The sequence below is a fragment of the Nasonia vitripennis genome, chromosome 2, assembly GCF_009193385.2.
Source record: "Nasonia vitripennis strain AsymCx chromosome 2, Nvit_psr_1.1, whole genome shotgun sequence".
NCBI lineage: Eukaryota > Metazoa > Arthropoda > Insecta > Hymenoptera > Pteromalidae > Nasonia > Nasonia vitripennis.
Window position 1 is genome coordinate 3498694 of NC_045758.1, and position 23422 is coordinate 3522115.

Sequence of the window (23422 nt, forward strand, 5' to 3'; positions counted from 1 at the left end):
TAACGATGGAAAGTGAAAGTATATAGCGAGTAGAGGCGCGCAATGAGAAAGAAAAGATAAAAATTAGAGTACGCGAGAATCGGAGCAGCATCGCAGTCATCCAATCGCTCGTGTAGTCCCGACGTGGTAGTAGTGTCAGCCCCCCTCCCTCTATATTGCAGTTTCTTAAAGAACCCGATCACCCTTTGGTTTTGCCTCCCCCCCCCCCCCCCTTCTCTATTTATCTTCTTCAAGCACCCATAAAAGCCTCCTCCACGACCAAGTATATACGAAGCATGCAGCAGAGAGTTGTATCTTAACAAAAAAACGAAACTTGTGTGTCCGTGTGTTTACAATGAAACACGCAGCAGGCTGGTCGAGCGAGCCTCAGACCCAGACGCGGAACCGTACCTTCGAATGTCGCTTTCTGGTGAAGCCTCCCGATGACAAAGAAGAGACTATGGAAGAGAAGCAGCAACGCGTATCAAAGTATGAGACGATGCAAATCTGCTCAGCTCTTCTTCCGAGCAACGGCGCCAGCAGCGGCAGCGAGAGACTCGAGCCAGGCGGCGGAAGCAGCGCCGCGAGTAACGTCGTCGGTGGCAACGACGTCTCGTCCGAGTTCTCGGACATTGGGCCCTGCGTCATGTGCGTTGCGCGGCGAATTTCTTTCGACGAGAAGCGCATCGGCCAGTTTACCCTCAAATTGGACACGTTCGGCAAGATCATGGCCGTCGACACCAACTGGCTGTCGCCCTCTTACTCACAGTACCTAAGCAACAAGGTGAGACAGAGTGTGTGACAGACCGACCACCACCACCACCCGTCAGCTTATGACCGACAACACCGCTCCGCATCACACTACTCTGTGTTGTTGTTGTCGTTGTTGTCGTTGTTGTTGTCGTTCTTGTATACGTATGAGAGAGATAGAGAGACGCCCGCGCGCTTCTGCTATCTATACACGCACACACGTTCTTTCGCCAGCCTCGGGCTCTCTTCCACTGGCTGCTTTTTGGCCGCGTACCCGCAATTCTGCCAAGCGCCTCTTAATTGCTCGTGATTTATACACGCATCGGCTCACTCTTTCTCTCTCTCTTGCTCGAGTATACAGCATCAGCTCTATCTCTCCTCTACGTCGCCTGCAGCTTCCTCCTCTTCATCGCATTGTGTTTTATTGTGCACCTTCGTCCTCCCCGCTACGTAATCGCTCTCATATCATTTTTAGATTCTCTCTCTCTGTCTTTCTTCTCTCTTCTCACCTGCATTATCATCTCCTGCACTCTCCTCTATGTGTACATATCTCACTCCCGCATCAGCTTTTGTATCATGGACACGTGCACAGCTCGTCGCTATTCTCTGACTTGTCGTTCATGTGTATACGCACGCTTACACAGAGCAAAGTCACTCGCTGCTTGTACCGCTATACGCTGACCCACGCCATCGCATGCACCACACACGCACACCCTGCATACTATGATTGTTGTATATACAGATCATATGAGCCTACCTCGCACTGTATGCCACATATACGTACACTTCGTAGATTACTTTTGTTTTGTGCATATGTATGTGTTTCTCTTAGAGTTGAGTAGATAACTCGCGTTTCATTGAGTTGCTCCGACAGGCAATTTTTCCGAACGTTCGACGCGTGCAGTAATCGAAAATCGGTTTGTGCGTGGAACAAAATTTCTAAATCTGTCGAAATGTCATTTTGGTTGCTCTGTACATCTTTGTTCGCCGATATTCATACATTGTGAGAAGAAACATGAATATACCGAGAAAAAAGTTTGCTAAGTTTGGTGTACACTGTATTTGTGTATAGGCGGATATACTATAACGATCAAAACGCGCCATTAAACGAACTTAAACTATATGTATAGGTGAAAAACAAATCATTAAAACAATGCCCATGCTCATTATTAATTTATTTTCTCATATAAGACCCCATCGATATTTTGCGATTTCTCCGTATGTGTAATTGATATTTGTATATCTGTGTAATCTATATATATTATTTATGTGTCGAGAGAATAAAACGTATGTGATCGCAAAAGTCAATGGACTAATCCTTTTCCCGCTTGCTCAGATTTCTGCGAGCTCGAGAGTACAGTACACCCGACTAATGATTATTCTTTGTGTGTTTGACTACAGAACCTGATCAACACGAAGATACAGGACTTGTGCCACCCGAGTGATCTCAGTAAGCTAACAGCACATTTGAAGGATGCGATTGAAGTCGGCGAAAGTATGAGCCCGATATATCGGCTGCACATCTCTTCGGAAAAGTTCCTTAACGTTCAAACAAAGTCAAAGCTCTTCAAAGCAAGTGTGGCGAACAAGCGCGAGACGGACTTTATTATGGCCACAAACTCTATATTTAGGTGAGTACGACGTTTCCACGTTTTTCTCAAGCATCATTTTTCATTATAAGTGTGAGAGGCAGGTTTTCTCTTATGCAAGCTCAAACATTTGCGCTTGATTTGTCAAGAGAAAACCTCTCTTTATCACCACGATGAGATATCATTTACATTACTTATACGCTTCTCAATTTTTTTAACACATCGCGGTTGAACACTTTTATTTTATAATGAACTATATTAAGGGCTGGTGGCTATACCCTTTCCCGTAACAATAAAGTCACGAAAATACCTACACCGGTGTAAGAACCCTAATGAATCAAAGCTTATCGCGACGGGTCCCTGTAACAACTTCCCTCCGACACGCAACAGCATCCGTAGACTTATGTACAATCGCACGACCTCATTAAATAATCGCGTAGCACCTTCCTATAAACGAGACGAAAACACGTTCATAATTTTTTTTTACATATTAATAAATTAATCATAATTAGTTCGCGCTTGTATTTCTGCATGCAATCAAAACATAGACCGTTGAAAATAAGGTAAGGTTTCGTCCTGGGATCTGGCCACTCTTGTATAGAGGGATACTCTTTTGATCTTCTCAACTTCCGCAATAACAATCTGTAACGACCCGTACTTTTACGATGCTCAAGTGGGTTTTCTAACAAGCAGATTCAAATATTCTACTTTCTTACTAAAAACAACACAACACGGGATACTCCGTATTTATTTTTATTTCGCCATCGTCATCATGTCATCAAACTTCATCTCATACTTACTCTACATCGATCTAGTTGTCAGTCACTCGAAACTAATCACAATTAACAAATCATCATTCTAACCATTCATTGGGTACATTTACAACTAAATTTTTTTTTGTAAAAACAAAAATTGCGAAGCCATAGTCCGTCGAAACTCGAAATTCCAAACTGGAATCAGCCTGAATGTGAAAGTTTGAATGCCATATAACTTCTAAGGTTGTCAATCCTATGAACGTGTCTTTACTCTCAAAGGACTGCCAATCATTTCGGCATAATTTACAGCCAAAAGCGGCTGGATGCTAATAATTTCTCCGCAATAAATTTAAAAAATCAGACTGAATTCGTTTATCCGTTCAAGTGGAATCAGAGACTTTTCATTATCCAGTGTGCATGTGAGAAGGGTGCGCGAGGCACTTGATACGAAATTACAGATTCTCGTAGAAATTAGCTCGCACGTGGGCTTGAGTGGCTAATTATTACGTGTTCAATGGAGCACGATCGGATTTACCAAAGAGGTTTTTTTTTCCTTTCGGACCGTCGGTACGCATTCGCACCGGCGGCACGTGTGCACACTTCTGCCCGGATTAAAGGACTATGGCTTACAAAAGCACATGAGATTACCTAGTTCGTAGTCTAGCATTAAATCACTCATCTCATCGATTGATTTGAAAAAAAAGAAAATAAAGAACGAAACTGACTGGAGGTTTTTTGTGTGTTTTCTCTCCCCGATTCAGGGATAGTGACTTAAATCTCGAGGGTGGTCAGCTTTCCAACAACTCGAAACTCTGCTCAGGACACTCTAGTACGCGCAGTGCGAATAACAGTAGTAACAGTAACGGTAACAATAACAATAACGTGGGCGGTCCACTGATGTCGGTGGCCGGAAGCCAGCTGAACGGTCAGCTGAGCAGCTCCTCGCCGTCGGCCGGAAGCCGGAGCTCGTTGACGAGCACGAACGCCGGGACCGGCTACCCGGGCTCCAGCGGCTCGGACAGCTCGTCAGCTGTGAACGCCGTGTCCTCGGTCGCGAACGCCGCCTACAACCACTTCAACCCGTCCGGCATGGACCTCGGCTTCGACCTTGGCTTCCCGCACTCGAGCCTCGAGCTGGACAGCTCGACGCCGTACTGGGCCTGCGAACCAGTGCGCTCTGAGTCGCGGACGAGCCAGGTCAGCGTCCAGTCGCAGCACCAGCAGCAGCAGCACGGCCCGGGCTCGCGGCCGCCCTCCCAGCCGAACGCCACCGCGTCCTCGGCCTCGCCGGCCGCGGTCGTGCCCGCGCACTGCAGCAGCCCCCTGCGCGCCTTCAGCCCCAACGCCGCGAACGCCTTCAGTAATTCCTTCCCCTTCAGTCCGCTGCAGGAGTCGCAAAGCGCCAGCCTAGGCGGCGCGAGCACGCCCTCCTCGGTCCAGCCGCCCCAGCTGCAGCACAACCAGCCCAGTCCCATGGATCATCGCTCCAACGGACCCTCGCAGCTCGAGCCCGCTGAGCAGCAGCAGCAGCAGCAGCAATCTCAGCCGCAGCAGCAGGTCTCGACCGAGTCGGGCAGACTGCGGAATCTGCTGACCAAGGGCAGCAGCGCTAGCGACGACAGCTGCCAGGAGAACGCCTCGACGCAGCCTGGAGGCGGACAGGCCGGACCGGAGGCCGACAAGCCCAGCCAGACCAACAGGATACTGAAGATACTGTTGAACCAGCAGGACGAGGACGACTACCACTCGTCGGAGCACGCCGGACCCAAGGCCATGCGCAACAGTCCAGGGCAGCAGGTGCAACCCAAGCACTCTCCGCACGAGCACAAACCCAACGTCGGCCCCAGCAACAATATGCTCCTACAGGTAAGCAGACTATCATCGTTTTACCTTCTCCCCCGGTTTCTCTCTTTTTATTAACCTTGGATACTCGCTCATTTCAGTTGCTGAACGAGAAGAACGACGACGACGACGAGGAGACTCGCGCGGGCATGAAGAAGAGGAACGAGCTTCTCACGCAGCTTCTCAAGGAGCCTGAAGACGAAAAGAAGGTTCTGGACCAGGTAAGCTTCCATTAATGACGATGCTCCCTCGTGGCCCCGCAAATCCGTCTCGGAGAATACCGAACTTTCTTTTTATCGTTTCGCCAGCGGGGAGAAGTTTTTTTTTACGTCGGCTCGTAAAAAAGAGTATGAATTTATTTGAAATTACGCCGTGCGAGCTACAGCACTCTGTAGCGACGGTTTTTCAATTTAAAATATTCAAATGTTACTTCTGGCAACTGAATAAACTAACTGGTTTACTCTGACGAATAAATTTTCCTAACGCGATAAAAACCAACTGCTCGTATTTAACTTAATTATCAGATTTACCGCCGAGTTTCCTTGCATTACACATTCGTGGGACGAGGAGTTAGTCCAATATTAACCTACGCTTCTTTGAACGAATTTGAATAAGATCAGCGTAATTGTCTTGCGTTTAATAAATCTGTTAAATGATTGAAGTACAGCTGTCTGCTGCAATGATACATTGATGTCGCAAATTTGTCGCAAAAGATCACCAGGATTCGGTTATAATACTTTGCAATCTTCAATGCTTCCGAGCGAGAATCCGTAGAATAAAAATTAGTTAAATAGTTAAAATATTAAACTTACTTGTTATTTCAACAGAAGAACCGCGACGACGATCCTTTACTGCGGAGTCTGGGATTCCGCAACAATTCGCCGTCGTCGTCACAGTCGGATCACAGCAGCGGTAGCGTAGGTTTGACCACGGGCCAGAAAAGGCCAGTCGAGGACGGCGAGATGAACGTGGCGGTAAAGCGAGCGATGGACGGCTCACAGGTCACCTCCACGGCGAGCAGCAGTAGCAGTGGCTCGAGTAACAATCCGAGCAAGCTCTGGGAGAAGAATCGTATGCTGGCGTCTCTGCTAGCGAAGCAGCCTACCCAGCCCGCAACTATACCTCCCATACCCGCCTCTGTGATATCGGCTACTCCCCAAGACAAGTTGCCACGAGTCTTGGACCGGAGCAAGCAACAGCAGCAACAGCACCAACAGCAGCACCAACAGCAGCAGCAACAGCAACAGCATCAACAACAACAGCAGCAGCCCTGGACAAGTATGCAGTCCGTGGGCAGCAATTCGACAACGACAACCGCCACCTCCGCGCGGACGCCCATGCAAAACCAATCTAGACAACTACCTCGTCAGCCAACCAATACCTACCTCACTCACTTAGTAAGTATTATTTTTAACGAACTCAAGGAATCGACGTTCCCATAAAAGATGTATCACATTAACGTTGCAATCATCCGGACCTGGAAGATAATATTTATTCAAAGCTGTGCATTTATGAGTTACATGAAACGATTATTATTTAGTATAAGGCTTCTTGCTGTCTACATGCTTGAAGCTTTAAATATTGAGTTTCTAAGATAACGATATTTATCGCGATGTGATTTTCGATAATTCCTGGTAATAATAAAAGTCGCGTATATGCTCTGCATACATACGATAGTACGACGATAAAAATTGTTATCTAGATAATTAATAAAATATTTATTCGTGGCATTATTACGACGTACACTTGTTTAAATGTTAATAAAATAGACTATAACAACAATTTTGCAACGTAACTCTGCTTTAATTAATTATTCTTTTTAATTTCAGCAACAAGTTACAAAAATGGAACAGATGGATTCGGATTTTATGGGAAACAGAGATTACAGACAACAAGGTACAGATCCTTCCGCGTGGGACATACAGTCTGCTTTGGATCCAGATCTCTCAGATATCTTAGATCAAGTCATAGATATAGCTCCAGAAGGTATTGCAGGTATATATCAACAGAAATTTTATACAATCAATACAAATTACGGAGTTCTGTTCTGAAAAATTTAAATTTGATTTGGACTTCTGTTATAGATAGCCTATTAGATGCCGTACAAGCACAGCGGAACGAAAGGCTGGCGATAAATGCCATACAGGAGTCATTGATGCAGATCGAGACTGCCGTCAATCCTACGTCTTCCAACATTACGATGCCAGGAACTCCTCCAGCATACTCGACAGCGGTAACTTTACAATAAATCGTACGCTTTTGGTATGCAAATAAAAACCTTTCTATAACTATTATTTTTTTCAACAGTTGGCGAATACGCCTGTAACGTCAAGTCATAACTACCAGCCACCACCGATGTATCAACAGCCGCAGCAGCAACAACAGGCTCGAATGCGATTGAATACTCAACAAGCTGGAAACAGACAAGCCGCAGCACAGTTCTCGCCACAACAACAGCAACAGCAGCAGTTACAGCGTAAATTAATGCAACAACAGCAGCAGCAGATGAAGCAAAGGTTGTTGCAGCAACAGCAACAACAGCAAGTGCTAATATCTACAGCGACAGCCACGGACCAAATAACGGCTGGCATCCATACTCTTGATAATCTTCTAAATAATCTAAATAATACTGTAGCCCCAAATGTTTCACTACAGGTAAATGAAACTTTCTCATGTTAAGATCTAATGATCTAATCATTTTGTAGTATGGGCTCATTTAATATAATCATTATCTATGCAGCGATCAAGCGTGCCAGATTCACAAGTGTCCCCGAGTTATGGAGGATCCGTCCAGATGCCTCAAGGGCAGCATCGCCTTACTCACTCTTATTCTCACCCCTCCACATTACCTCAACAGTACGTATAAAAGCTCAACCATATGCCTTTATCATATAAAGCAATATTCATATTCATTTTTATATTCATTTTTCAGCCCTGCTGTTAACAACAGTTTTAACAGTGGTCAGCAAGTCTCTGCTGCAGCAAGACTTTCACCACACTCCCCAGCTGGCATTATGTCATTTTCGCACCCACAACCACTGTCTCCTCGGGTGACGCAACAGGTTAGTTAATTTAGTTAATCAATGATGATGATAATAATAATAATAATAATAATAATAATAATAATAAAAGATATCTTGTTATAATATGAGAATGAATTCATCACCTTTTGTCACTTTTACAGGGAAACTATGCCAGTAGTCCGCGCATGTTTAACGTGAATCAGGTGCGGCAGCAGCAGCAACCCGGACAACAGCCAGGCCTGCAGCAGCAGCAGAGATCGATGTCGTCGCCGGGTACACCCGTCTCGGCGCGACAATCTCCCTTTCCAGCAGAAGCCTTCCCGCCGCCAGCGTCTCCTACGGCCAGTCAGTTTCCACCAGTTCCAAACTCTAACGTTACGAATCCGTCAGCGCAGTACAGACTGCAACGCACCACCTCTACACCGTCTGCCACTACGCAATTACCAGGTAAAAATTCAATTTCGATACTAATAGCAATGACAAAAAACTAAAATCATTGTTGTTTTGAAGTATAATAAAGGTTGAAGATCAAAATAAGCATTATCTTGAAGAAATAAAAATTGAGTTGAATAAGGATACTAAAATCGATTTGAAACAATTAAATATAGATAATGCTAATTTTAAAGGTAGTTAAGCAAAGTATACTTACTTTAAGAATTTAAGCTAGTGCATAGACGATAGTGTAAAAAGAATTTTTGTAAACAGCAATGGCGAATAGCGGTGAAAACGTACACTCGATTTTCTTGAAGATTTTCAGCAGTTTTTTAGCCATGTTTGATTTTTTAGTGATCTTATACTTCAACTTAATTCTTATTCTTTATATTCGCATACCTATATGTGCTAGTTAATATTTGTCTTCTAGCAGTGCGAGCAAATACACCGCCAGTCGTTCTGTCGAAGAGCAAAGCAGCTAATCGATTAGCTAAAAAACCGCGCACGAAGCGTAGGAGCAAGATCCTAGACACGATTAATGTTGCAGGTGGGGTTGGTTCGCCCTGTCATTATGGCGGTGTGGGCAAGGAGCAACCTCTATTGTCGCCTAGTCATCCCCTCTCGGGTTGCCCTGCAACACCGACTCATAATCAACATAATGCCAACAATACCCAACACTTTTCAAACCATCAACACCCATCTATGTTATACCACAACGCCGCCGGCGTACAGAGTAGTCAGTACTGTTACGATCGGACGCCCGTTAATCTCTATCAGTCGGGGCCCGGGGATGCGCAAGACATTAGGCCTCCGCCTTCCAGTAATCCTGCTAGTCACCAAATAGGTGGTAAGTCATGTGACCTCTTCATGTCATGTGACCATCACTGCTCATCATCCTCACAACCACGACTGCCCTCACCATCACCACCACTACATACCACCCCTTCCGTTACATGACGAATGCCCAATACTTGTATAAAAATAACAGACCGACCAGCATCAAACAAATTATCATGTGCCTATAACCTCTTTCTTTCTCTCTATCTATACACCGGATGCAAATTTTTTAGATACTCATACCTTAGGCATGGAACCGCTAACAAATGGAGCACAACTTTACTTTCCTCATTCACCCATTGCAAACCGAATAAATTTCAAAAGCACGAGCTTATAATTATATACTTTTAAGGGGATGTTTATTGACGATTGCAAATGTGTCCACCCATTCCTCGTGTCTTAACAATAATTGTCTTCTTCGTTCTTCTTTGCATTTAATCGTCTGATTACGATGTCTGTATACTATGCAAAGCAGTGCGACAATATTTGTAAATAAGCTATAGTTTGTGTTCGTTTTTACCATTTTTCATTCATCGTATGCACGTATCTCCTATCAAATAGGTGATGTGTCCTTCGGCTTTCTGGAAAACCAGACAATGACGGATATTAATGAATATATAATGATCAGTAATATTGACCCTTGACGATAATATACTGTACAACGATACTTTCTATATCATCGCCGTCGACGTTCACATGTTGCATGGCTCATTATCTTTGCAGCTCACCAGAGGCACTTGTGTTTTAACCATTTTCATTGGAAATCATACTTTTCTCTTCATTCGCCTTAAACTCATTTGATCAGCGTTAGCCTTCTCGAATCATCACTGTAAATAATACAAACATTTGTACAATAATTGAATATTGTATTCTTTGTACATAAATCTGTGTTGATAATAACATTTTCAGATAAAAAGAAAATCTTATGAACGTACTAGGCCATTATAAACGTCAAATGTAGATATTTTAATCAAAGTGATATAAATATGCAGCGGGTTTATTAATGAGATTTTCTTTTACGGAACGAGCCATTTAAGATATTTTAGTGACTCTATGATGAATATAGAAATAAATCGTAGTAAATGTAAATAATATCATGTACCTTATGTGTAACTAATGCACATTTTATGTTACAAAATCAAGCGAGAGAAAAGAATTATTATTATACTTCAGTTCTCACGAAGATACGCGGGATATGGTCATATTGCATCTTCTTTAGCTTGAATCTATACTTCACATCTTTCGCTAGTGCTCACTCGAACAGACCAAAGTCTCGCTTGTGCTCGTGAACACGTTATGATCTTCCATTATTACTCTAGCAAACAGGGAGGAAAAAGCAAGGAGAAGAAATAGAAGATCATTTTGTTGACAGAACGCGATTTACAGCTTAATCACTCATTCCTGGTCACTTTCATTTTATTTTTATAAATGTTCGTCTGTGTGAATTAATGTACAGCCTCTAGGAACAAAAATGTTGCCTTACATGTCTACGTGACTATTAATACACTGCTAAAGCATCTTTACTCATATACCGTGGGTGAAAATAACTAAGGGGTTTATAATACCAATGTGTATGCTGTGTGTATGTGAACCATATCCTGCAATCGTTTGCTAATCTAAAAGTGACTACTTATAACATCGTCTTTTGTAAATTAATACCCTTTGCACTGTTCGAGAAGCGAACTTAATCAATAAGTCATCTGTCATCTGGATCGCACTCTGGCTGATTAACGCGAGCTCTCTGTTCCGCATAGCGTAATGACTAAATTGTGAATTTCTGGTTTTTCAGGTAATACAAGTAGTACAGGTGGTATTAACTCCGAGTACGTGCGAAAAGAGTTGAGGACGGTCGTCGACGCGAGAATGCAACAACAGCAGCAGCAGAGGGTACCCAATAACCTCCAAAACAACCTGACCGCTCAGGTGTCACAGGAAGACTTGGAATCTCTCGGCTTGACTTACGACATGGCGTCAACAGGTATGTCTTCACTGTACACTCGTTGTCTCTTCTATTACTAATAGCTGTATACATGTACTCTACGACTTGTTCCATTCTACTAACCATTGTCTTTTTACGCGCGAGATAGCTATTTCAGCAAAGGCAGGCTAAAGTTCAGTCTAGAAATATATACACATACTATGTACATAGTCACAGATATATTTACGTACCTCATAATGTATAAGAACATGGCAAATCATACATATTCTTCTGCTATACACATCCTTCTGAGCAAATTAAAAGAAAAAGATGAAAATTTTACAAACTTGTTGTAGGCGCACATATGTATATGAGAGCTAGGCTGTGAAAAAGTATTACAGGCTATTTAGCAGTTAGTAAAAGGAAAACTGTTAAGATTGCGTTTACTCGTTACAGCAAAGGCCAAACAGAAAAAGAAGTAGCGCGCGTTAGGGTGCTTTGCGTTTAAAATGCGAATTAGTGAGGCAAAGCGTCTCGTTTACAAAATATAGTAATTGATTTTGGTAACACGTATATCGTTGTCGATGTCCCAACTAGGTGATGCGTTGGTTAGCGATGGCTCTGCCAAGAGTTGGGCTATTGGTAGCACCGGAACCGCCCCCTCGTCCTCCAGGGTAAGAACCCACTTCCGACAATTACTTTACGTATTTTTTTGATTTGTATGCTCTCTGTCTTCCCTTTCTGCTTGGCTTCAAATACTTTATTGTGCACGACATTCAGTTATAAATACATATCGTTTATTTCTTTAAATATTTTTATTTATTTTTTTTACTTATGTATTATGATTATTATGATTTTCTTCTCTTACGACCGTCTATCGAGCGTTATACTGTTAGAGGATGATGTGCTCACTGCTGTGCATGATTTAAAATTTGATTTCTCGTTTTACTTTCCCTGAAATATAAATATCTATATATCAGTACGTATATGTACGTTAAAGTAGTTATGTCTGTCTTTTATTTTTCGAATCACTAAAACTTTCTCTCTTTCTCTCTTTCTCTCTTTCGAGATCCTCTTTGATTTTGTAAGCGCTGCGATTCGAAGAGCCTAATTTTTGTATGCATATGTTTGAACGAGTAATGAATTATACATCAAAGAGAAAACTAATGTAATTCTGTATACTTAAAGTGCATTTTCAAGCAAGCTTCATACTAGTACCTTTCTCTCTCATTGTATACTTCGTAAAATCGCTATTTGGATAGCAATGCGTGCTGGGGACATGTGGAGTCGCCGCTGCAGCCTGTCGCCGAACGATTTTACGTTTACCAAATCTCTTTTTTTAATTACTTTTCTCTCCTGTACTTGACAATGTCTTCGGAGAACTGTTTTTTTTTCATTCTACTGTTGTACTTCTCAAAATGGTGATGGTGTATTAAACATATATATTGTACGTAGAAATCGCTTTAGTCGTTATTTTCGGTGTGAAAATACTGCCATATTCGAATAATTGGTATTACTTCTTTACGATCGTAATGCTTTTTCACAGTTGAGCAAAGCAACATCTTTGTGCTTACTGTATTACTCTCTTTTTTTCGAAAGTAACTCTTGTTTAATGCATGAGCTCAGTATTTAGTTCTGTCGTATAAATTAATAAGAAGGTTTTTATGACTTCACGAAGGATAAATCAACCAAATGATAATGTCCAGTTGCAGAAGATCGTTCTCAATGAACACAATTCAATAACAAATTATAAAAAAAAAAGAGAAAGAAGATACTGCCACGAAAGTCGTCTTTGCTGACGAAAAATGTTTGAAATTTGTGTCACATGATTCTGTGCTGTTTTTATGCTTTGCAAATCAGTATGTAGCTGTTGAATTAACATTTGCGATAGATCTGTTTTCCTTGCGCAATTTATTTTATAATTCTAAACGATTTTCTTAGATTTACGAAGTTTTTATTAATACTTTCATTGATGGTTACGTAATCTCTGAGAGACACTTTACTACATACATTTTTTGAGACGAAAATGCCTGGTTGCCGCGTCAGATTAAATAATATTTGTGATGTAATTACAGACTACTATGGAAGAGGTGGCCCGAGGTGATCCAAAGTCGTCGTTGCTGCAGAAGCTGCTGTCAGAGTGACTGGTGGCTGTCCCCCTACAAAGTAAAGAAGTGTATGTAATATATATTTGAGTTAAAAGAAAACAGTGGAGGACACATAAGAAGAGGATATATGCGATAAACCTACATACATAAAAAAATGCTCTATACGTAATGGATACTATTGTATTATATGTAATACCACGTTAAGACAGTATGCAGATTAGGATGACACATTCTGCATCAAACTTCAGGTATCTATTTTCCGTGGATTCCTAGTAGTAGCCGAATAGTCAAGGAATACGGCAGATTTTTTTTAGATTATTTAAATAATTTGTTAGGGTGTCTCCAGGGCCTCAAAGATTTTGAAAATTTGTTGACCTACTGAGGCGGTGCGACTGAAAAACTTAACGAGGAGATCTACAAAACAATGAAGGTCATTTTCGCAAACCGTCCCTACCATAAATTCTCTTCGGTAGTTTTTATGGTAGGGTATGCTCTGTCGTGGCCGATCGAGGTCCTCTTAGGCACTAAACAAATATTTCTAGACGTCTTTTGACCTACAAATTGCAAATTTCGAATGTTTTCTTTAAATTTGTTTTTAAAATAAGTTATTAACAATTTTTTTTATTTCACTGGAAAGGTTTGTTAAATTTTGTATTAATTCGCTCGAATTTGTAGGATTTAAAAATGTTGATTAGAAGCTGAGTTATTAAATTCTTGTTTAGTAATTGTTTAACTTTTGCTTATTATTTATAATGGTTGTTGTTAAAAGTCTAAGTTAAAGAAATTAGCATTTTTTAACTTAAATTTTTAAATATCGAGGTTTAAAGGTGGAAAGATGTACATTTTAAACTAATTCAAAACAGAGAGGCATCGGCAGAGTTGGGCCTACAAACACCATGTGTCGTGTTTCTCTGCACCGTATGGGAAAGGGTCGTTAAAGTATCATGTCGGCTCATCCCTTGAAAAAATTTACAGCTTTCACCTACTTTTGGAAACTAACTCCGCAACTTTCATTCAATTTTACGCACTGTTATTATTTCTTTTTCCGCAAAATTTTATCTGGGATTGATTTTTCATGAATTGAAGAACACTGTAAAATGTACAAGTGCCTTGAAACAAAGGAAAGGGCCCGAATTAGCTTCCGAAAAATTAGCTTTAAAAATCAGCATTTTTGACCAAAATAAGGCGTCTTATTTTTCGTAATTATTAACTTATTTTAGTCAAACTTTCACTAATCGATTGTTATGAACAGTATTACATGATTAACAAGAACACTTTTTAAAAAATGTACTTGAGTTCAGTTTTATTTGAGATATACCGAAGTTGGCTGTTTGCCCTATGTTATTTTCCATTTAAAAACGAAAACTCCTGGAGACCCCCTAAAAAACTATTCAAAAATTCTAAAAAAGAAATCCGTCATATTCCATGACTATTCGGCTACTACTACGGATCCACGGAAATGATATACCTGAAGTCCGATGCATAATGTGTCACCCTAATGCAGATAATGCATGACTAAATGCAATGGAAACTGCGCTACGTGACACTCTCACGGATTTTGACGGAGCCATCGTGTTGACAATGATTTCGAAGGACAGTGCGCGTGTGTGTGTTTTGACGTTTTCGATGTCAGAGAAATGTACAGAGCAAATTTGCTGCCCGTTCGAGAGAGAGACTTGATTAACTGGCATTTAACGTATAACAAAAGTGGCGATGCATGCGGATCCGTATGGTACAACGGCAAGGGAACAAAATGTCAGTACATTTTACAAAGCTGTGACAGGGTTTTAAAGAGGAAAATACTTATTGAAAGGATAAAGCGTGATTTTTCGGACGAGCTCTTGAGACGACATATATAAATATATATAATATACCTTTTCCGGTTAACCACTGTTATTATTTATTATGAAAGTTATGGTCGATTTCCGAGTTGTACATAGAAAAACTATTCATGTACATGTTGCAAGCAGCCAGATTGAAGAAAGTCTATATTGTGCACATAATCTGCGATGGCGTCACGGTATAACACGAGTTTCATTGTATTTAGTATTACTGATAAAAAAACTACGTAGGTACCTCAAAGGTATACTTTATTATACTACTGGCTGTTGAACATAGAATAATTATAGGTTTAATTATTGTACACAGGAAAAGAATAGAGCACTATCACGTTTTTTCTTAATTTAACATCCCGAACTATATTATATTACGAATAATATATTTGTGATTGTAAGAATCTGCAACCAAATTGTGACAAAGAATACTTGTTGTTGTTGTTATGATTATAACTATTATATGATAACAATTATTTTATTATTTTATTATTATTGACATCATCATTATCATTATTACCGATATGATTGTTACATTACAAATTGTAATAATAATATTAAGATTTATTATTTTATTATACTTATTATACTATTACTATTACTGTAATTATTATTATCGCTATTTCTATTATAATTATAATTAAAATTATAATTAATATCGATACTGTCAAATGTGGCGTATGCATATTTCTACTCCAAATAAGGGTACCTTATGCGGATATATGCCGAGCGATTCGTCTCTCGTATTTGCAATCAAATTAAATGCGTTTTTCGCGCTAATGTTAAAGAATATAGAAAAAGAAACGTACAGATTTTTTTTTGTAAAATAATATATACCAATAAAGCGCCTTGAGCGCTAATTCTTAACGTGTAGAACAAACAAGGTTGTAGGAACGCACGAAACGAATCGCCCTGTAAATATTTCACATACATATGTATGTATAAGTTAAATACGAGCGCATGGTATATACACATATGCGTGTATATATCTAAAACATGTATGTGTATATATATATATATATATATATATATATATATATATAAATGGAACAAAAAAGAAATGAACCTTCTATTTTGCATAGCTCCGTAAAGTAATTCTTCTTTCGGGTCTTAGATGCACACTAAATTACTTATAAAAGATGACATCCGTTGTTAAAAAGAATGCGAAAAATTTTTAATTATTACACACAAGTATGCAGGTCGACATAAGAGCCAGAACACGTGAAAAATTGTACAGTCATAATATTTTTCGTTTACATTTCTTTGTAATATCTCGAGTCTGAGATTTTTTTGAGGTTATTATTCTTTACGTATTGCGTATCTTACGTCAGTCTGTATAGCGAATCATATATGTGCATGTAAACGTATGCATATTATATGTAAAATCTGCGTGTTTTTTTTTCGAAAATGTATCGATCGATAATCATCAATGGACGAAAATGCATGTTAGGCCAAGCAAATAGCCAGAAATAATGTTGAAGCTGGAATTTTAATATTCATTGAATCGTTAGTATCTTCTTTCTATGAAATTGAACTCTCAGACAGGAAATGCTTTTTTTGCACTCGTTTTCTCGCATCAGCGCGTGTGTGATTTTATTTCCTTTTAAAGGCCATCGTGTGCCACCTCCTCCTCTTTGTTACTTAATAAAATAAGCATTTTTCGTTAAAGTTTGATAGCTCGCTGTTAGTGCCTCTGAAAAATGAAAATCTGTAGCGTGTTTACCTTGTGATTGAACAAGCTGGAAATGTTATATTAATCTTTTTTATAGCTAGTTTTTATATTCTATTCTTGTATAAGATGTGACTATGTTATTCGTACTTTTTTTTGATATTTGGACGATAATTCACTGAATTTATAAACTATGACCTTAATATTCGTTATTTTTACACGTAAAGTTTTTGATCATGAACGCTATTACAAATACGAATTACTGACAACCTATTTCAAAGGTTTGAACATGTAACGACGTTTTTCCTTGACAATTACTAAGAATCTTATATACGGTAAAGTCAATCATTATATTTAAGAACTAATAATAAGTCACTTTGAACCTTTGAAATGGAAATATCAGTGAGTTATTTTTGCTAGGAAATGTCTAAAACGATTCAAGTTAAGATGTTGAGATTTGTGTTTATAAGCTTATTGAATTATCTTCCAATGGTTCTGTATTATATTTTTCCGAATATTCTACACGACTGGAGCTCATACTACGCGAAATGAAATTACGCGGTTTGAGTGTTTGCGGGTACTCCTGTTTTTCTTTACTGAGTCTAGATCCACATGTGGATATAAAATAAAATTTCTGACTTTACATAAGTAAATAATTTGTGCAATAGTTGACGGTTTTCTTTAAAAAAGAAAATCGGTGAGTCGAGTAATCGTACTGGCTCTTAAGTTATGTTGTAAAGTAAAATAGTCGGCGTTTCCTGTCTGAAATTTCAAAATTTTATCCTTCACCTACCGACTGCGTCAGCCGTTTCAATTTCTTTGAACTGTAAATATTTTCTTATATAGTCGATGTGAACGAAGAAGAGTTTTCAGTCCCCGTTTCTCCTTCGTTTCAATGCTCGGTTGCATTTTCTTCCAACGAAAATCGGTTGCAAAAGATACACTATGCGAAAATCTGTCATGAGATGATTGGAATTACGGTGTGTATACACGTGTACACGCGCGAGCAGGCGCAGCGCATGGATAAGAGTATTTTTAATTATCTTATGTGTATTTAATTTAAAGGAAAAGAGGAATGTCTAAGTGATACATGAAATGAAGGACTATTGTAGGCAAGCGCGTGCTCGCGCGCTTGTTCGTATGTACACCTTAATGCGTTGTATACATGGATTATTTATGTCATATAGATGGATCATATGTGCTTTCTAATGACGAATAATTTTATAAATATAACTATACTGATGTCGAGTGTACGTTCATTTTTTTCTTTGTATTTGCGCGCGCGCGCGTGTGTGCGATGGGAGAGACGAATTATGAAAGCAAGAGATAAAGTTCATTTATAAGAGAGTAAGGGCGAGCGAGAGACCGAGGAAAAGAGCTTTGATGTAGAAAGGAAGGCGAGAGACTAAAACTAAAAAAAAGAAATAATGAAAGAAAGTTTATGTATCGACGAATTAATATACGTCCTTATTCGCTGTTAACGATACGTTATTAGGGGATGGTTGTATGAATGAGCGTGCAAAACATGCATTCGTTAAATGTTTATATGAAGAAAGAGGGTTCGATGCAGATTCTTTGTAGATGCCAAGACTCGTACAGTTTCACTTTAAGTTTAGTAGGTTTTGTATATTGCACAGAGGCGTGCGACGTTCTTTTGTGATCGATCCAAGTCATCGTGTGTAAAAAGATGCATTGTCTATTGCTTCGCACTTGATCAATCTATTTTAATTAAAAAATATGCTGATAAGAAAAAAAAATTGTTTTATTAATACACCTTTTTCCAATATTTGCATGCATATATTGGCTCAAGTTCAATAATATCAATGAATGATAAATTTTACTTTATATTATTTTATTCAGTGACTGATACATAACATTACAATTCAGCAATAATATTATTGCGTTGATAAAAAATAAAATTAATTATCTCTTGACTCAATAAATCTCTATATAAGGCACTCTATCGCTGAGTCATAAATCATATTTGGCAGTCGTTGAAAAGGGGATATTCAACGCGGTATGGCACGGCGCTTTTATAGCTCTTTCGTTATTAAGCGAGTGCAGCGGCAGTGTCTATAAATATACATGTATACGCGCCACATTTTATCAAAAACATCACTTTCATTTATATACATAACTATTCATTTTTATCAAAATATGCGTTGCTTCGCAACGATTAAAGCGCAAACCAGAAATTCAATTTTTATTTTATTAAGCGCGGTAAACCGTAGATCGGATCAATAATTTTATAATATTCAATATTAGAAAAGTATTTTGGTATATTTTACAGATATGAAAAAGCTTTATATTAATGTTTAAAATTATATCTCTACAACTAGCACTGGTAAGTGTACTATAAAACTGCAACATTATCGTACAAAAGTTGTTATACTGCAGCAGTTGACTTACAGAATAGCACGTAAATTATTGACTTTAAATTGGCTAGGACGATGTACGCATTCGGATTAATTAAATGAATTTTTTACTGTTATTTCAAGTCGAAATGGCTTTTGTCTTTCTCTAAAGATTGACACGATATAATTATATTATTTCGATATTTAAATATGCGATATTTTTGCGCATTCATAGCTTTAGACAATATTTGATCATGCATATATATTATAGTTTTCTTCTTTTTTTTTCTATAAAACATATGTGTATACAAAGTTCGTACAAAGTGAATCTCTATCTTAAAGCTAATTAAATAACCATCTGTTCTTAAAAATTCTAAGTCTAAAAAAATCGAATTTTTGAATTTGTATGAATCGTAACGCTAGTACCGGCAGAAATGAACTCCAGGATTTTCATACTTCTAAAGAAGATTGTTCAACACAAGTATCGTACTAAGCTTTTCCAAGAGTTAATTTTTCCCGGCACCTTGCTCTCGACGAGCTTTTTGGTACTGACGCAAGGAGTCGAACGAACGCTCCCCGAAAGAAGAAGAAAATCAGCACAGCAGGATCGGCTCCCGCCCGTTTCGTCCGGGATTCAAGGCAGCTCTAAGCGCTCAATCGTCCACCTCACTCCTGGACCTCGGCGTGCTTGCGGTGTCGGCCCCTCCTTCTCAGATTGTCGGCTACTCGCCTGTTCTCGTTGGGTCTGCGCCTTCTCTGTGGATACTGTTGCTGCTGTGGCTGTTGGTACTGCCTCTGATCCCCGTAGGGATACCTGCGCCAGTCTTGGCCAGGGTTGCGCTGGTGCTGGTAATAGCCGTTGCCCTCGATCTCGTTGTTGGCGTCATCCGGATGGTAACTGGCGGTCGGTTCTCGAAGTCCGCCATGGACATTGCTCTGGTAAGGTGGTCGAGCTCCTCCCCGGTGGGCTGATTCCTCGCTCACGCGCCTCCGGATACAGACCGAGCAACGCGAGACCCGGGACGTGTGGTCGGTCTTGAGGGTCTGCTGTTGAGGCTTGCGGAACTGTTCGTAGTCCTTGATGGTGGCCATCCAGTAGGAGACTGCCGTCGAGAAGAAGTTGCAGGTGCCCTGTCCGCGGCACTCGATGAACGGACGCGCGCGGAACTCCTCCAGGCAGGAGCCTGGCGAGGACAGAGGTTGACCACCGCCCGCTGCTCCGGCGTCGCGGTGCTGAAAGAGATTTTTCCGATGCAAAGATTGACCTTGAAGCTTTATTTTTCTAAAAAAACAAGAGAGCTGTATACGAACCATCAGGAAACTGTATCCAGCCCAGAGCTCTTCCCAGCCTCCGGGGCACTCGGGTATTGCCATCGACTGGCTGTGCATGACGATGAGGCGCGTCGGTGCTTCGCAGACCGAGCAACGTGATATGTAGGCGCCCACTTCGCGAGACGGGATCGGCGTCATCGACATTGGCATCTGTTCATTCGAGCTCAGCCAGTAGCTGTAGTCGTTGCGGTTCGCGTAGTCGCACACGTTGTTCAGATTGCATACGTTGAACGGCATCACCGAGAACTTCTTCAAGCAACTTCCGGGAGTACCTGAATCCAAACAATTTCAATTGAGTACGTTGAACCATTGGCAAGCTTAATCCATAAAAGAGCTATGAACGTAATCGAACGTACCTAAATCTTGAGCGTGCGCGTAACTGTTGCCCATAACGTGGAGAAGTGAGAAACCATCCCACATTTTGACCGTGTTTCTCGGGCATACCGGAATCATCGCGGATTGCGAATGTCTGGCGAAGTAGAATCCTCGATTTTTCGGTCCGGGGCCTGGAGGTGCTGGTAATCCCGGAGCTCCCGGGAATCCTGAGAAAGTTTACAAACATAATTGTAAGTATTCTTCTATATTAGGTGGAATCATATTGGAACAAAAGCTTGTAGATAGCAATAACTTACCTTGGGCTCCAGCACGACCAGTCGCTCCAGCTTCACCTTCCGGACCATCTGGTCCATCGGGGCCATCGATTCCTGGGTTACCAGGTGGTCCCGTCATACCCGTCTCTCCAACGCGACCTGGTATACCGTCCTCTCCTGGTTCTCCAACTATTCCAGGCAAACCACGTTCTCCTACAATTGGCATGAAAATTCATTAATATCCCGATTTGTTAACCCAAAACTGACAGTCATTGTATTTCCATTTAAATTATTGTACCTGGGAAGCCAGGGTAACCAGGTTCACCCATGAATCCCTTCAAAGCTCTTGGTCCAGGAATAAAATGACCGCGTTCACCCTTTTGACCCTTGAAGTCAAATAGAATAGCGTATAGTATTTAAAAAAAACTTTGCTTAAAGTTTGGCAACAATAGTTATCTAATGTTGGAAGGACTTACTTTGCGACCGTCCATACCCCGTAGACCAGGTCTTCCAGCATAACCGTCATCTCCACGTTCTCCCTTCAGACCAGGCAATCCCGTTATTCCAGCAAATCCTTCGTCACCTTGCTGTCCCTTAGCTCCTGGTCGTCCATCCAATCCAGGGAGACCGAGTTCACCAAACTCACCCTTATTACTGATACCCGAATAACCGATATCTCCCTGCATACCCTTCGGTCCCCTAGGACCTGGAAAACCAGGCATTCCTTCCATACCTGGAGCTCCTGGGAAGCCTATATAGCCTCGTGGACCTAATGAATTTAGTTGGTCGTTAATGATTCAGTAGTTTCAATTTATTAAAAAAAGATAAGTTAAGAATTAATATTTCATTTACCAATGTCTCCTCTTTCTCCCTTAGGTCCAGGATAACTTATTCCAGGTTCTCCAGTCATTCCATTTGGACCATCATATCCGTAGTCTCCTGGACTACCCTTGAAACCAGGTCTGCCATGGAGTCCTGGTCTGCCGTCGAGTCCAGGAACACCAGGTTCTCCGTGTTCAGGGAATTCACCGGGAGGTCCAGCTGGACCCTCTGGACCGACGTCACCGACCATACCCTTCTGACCAGGGAATCCAGGGAATCCTTCCATTCCCGGCATACCGTACTCTCCCTGTTCTCCCTTTTTTTCAAATGCAAATGGTAATTTCAGCACTTAAAATTTGAAACAATGATGTACGTATTTTGAAGCTAGCTGAATTTACCTTTCTTCCGGGAGCTCCCATGTATCCAATAGGTCCTCTTTCCCCTTTCCTGCCAGGCAAACCATCCAACCCATCGTCTCCTTCATCGCCGTAAGTTGCATTACCAAATCCAGGGAAACCAGGCTCACCGATCAGACCTTTAGGTCCAGCTGGACCTGGTCGTCCTCTTAAACCTGTCGGACCAATGTCTCCAGGCATACCTGTTTTTTGCAACGGTATAGTTAATGATAACCATCAAGTAATAAACTGGAATTGATTGTATAAATATCTCAGAGTGAATGCTGACCTGGACGCCCCATAAGCCCGGGATCTCCGTCGGGACCGCGTTTTCCTTTCGGACCATCGACTCCCGGTGGACCCATTGGTCCTCGTTCACCCTTGAATCCTGGAAGTCCGTGCGTTCCTGGATAACCCTTGTGACCTTTTGGTCCCACGTCACCCATTTCTCCCTTGAATCCGTCTCGACCAAAATCACCAGGCTCTCCCTAGTAGATTTATTATTTTGATTAGCCAATAATTTTAAATCATCATTTATGATATATGCGTTCTCTAGAATATAATATAACTAACCTTTACTCCCTTGGTTCCGTTAAACCCATGATATCCGTTGTCTCCTCTTATACCCTTTAGTCCCATGAAACCATCAATGGACAATCCCTTAGTTCCAGGAAGACCAGGTCTGCCGTCGACTCCTGGTGGTCCCGGAGGTCCCATAGCTCCGACAAATCCAGACTCTCCGAGCTCACCCTGGGGACCGCTGAACGAGTTCTCACCCCGTTCTCCTTTCAGACCCATGAAACCTCTGTCACCCTTCAGACCTCGCCATCCTGGAGGACCAGGTGGACCCTCGACTCCCGGTAGACCGTAGTCTCCACGTTCACCCTTGGGGCCATTCATACCAGGCTCACCCATCAAACCTTCCCAGCCTTTTGGTCCCACATCACCGACTTCACCAATATCGCCATCCTCGCCTGGAGCTCCGAGGAAACCTAGTTGTCCATCCATACCGGTGAAACCTTGATGACCAGTTTCACCATCCGGACCTCGACGGCCAGGTAAACCTACGTTACCGCGTACACCCTTGTCGCCGTCGAATCCTGGGGCTCCGTCAAGACCTGTAATTTGTTTTTACAAATTTTGTTATTTGTAACATTTTATCATATAGAGTGCATTTCTTGTATTTTATCGATCC

At 41.0% G+C, this 23422-nt stretch overlaps 2 protein-coding genes across 18 annotated transcripts in view; one reads left to right on the forward strand and one right to left on the reverse strand.

The window, feature by feature from the left end:
- The window catches only part of LOC100680400 (nuclear receptor coactivator 2), a 116729-nt gene extending 101188 nt beyond the window's left edge, over positions 1–15541 (forward strand). For 9 of the 17 annotated variants that reach the window (XM_016981797.2, XM_032597220.1, XM_032597221.1 and 6 more), the window contains 15 exons: positions 348–763; positions 2131–2360; positions 3835–4939; positions 5017–5136; positions 5743–6312; positions 6745–6910; positions 7000–7148; positions 7223–7570; positions 7656–7771; positions 7848–7977; positions 8100–8385; positions 8918–9217; positions 10997–11185; positions 11723–11799; positions 13201–15541. In XM_016981797.2, coding sequence (XP_016837286.1) covers positions 348–763; positions 2131–2360; positions 3835–4939; positions 5017–5136; positions 5743–6312; positions 6745–6910; positions 7000–7148; positions 7223–7570; positions 7656–7771; positions 7848–7977; positions 8100–8385; positions 8918–9217; positions 10997–11185; positions 11723–11799; positions 13201–13269 — 4271 coding nt within the window. In that variant the 3' untranslated portion in view covers positions 13270–15541. The remainder of the gene's footprint in view (positions 1–347; positions 764–2130; positions 2361–3834; positions 4940–5016; positions 5137–5742; positions 6313–6744; positions 6911–6999; positions 7149–7222; positions 7571–7655; positions 7772–7847; positions 7978–8099; positions 8386–8917; positions 9218–10996; positions 11186–11722; positions 11800–13200) is intronic. The other 8 variants (XM_032597223.1, XM_031923540.1, XM_031923535.1 and 5 more) reach the window with 8 other exon arrangements.
- Positions 15542–18565: 3024 nt separating this feature from the next.
- Positions 18566–23422, reverse strand: part of LOC100119790 (collagen alpha-1(III) chain) — a 33522-nt gene continuing 28665 nt past the window's right edge. The window contains exons 16-25 of the mRNA XM_001603461.6: positions 22801–23345; positions 22517–22715; positions 22231–22430; positions 21863–22148; positions 21487–21779; positions 21309–21396; positions 21053–21223; positions 20777–20962; positions 20400–20692; positions 18566–20321 (exon numbers count right to left, since the gene is read on the reverse strand). Of these exons, the coding sequence (XP_001603511.2) occupies positions 19755–20321; positions 20400–20692; positions 20777–20962; positions 21053–21223; positions 21309–21396; positions 21487–21779; positions 21863–22148; positions 22231–22430; positions 22517–22715; positions 22801–23345 (2828 nt within the window). The 3' untranslated portion in view covers positions 18566–19754. The remainder of the gene's footprint in view (positions 20322–20399; positions 20693–20776; positions 20963–21052; positions 21224–21308; positions 21397–21486; positions 21780–21862; positions 22149–22230; positions 22431–22516; positions 22716–22800; positions 23346–23422) is intronic.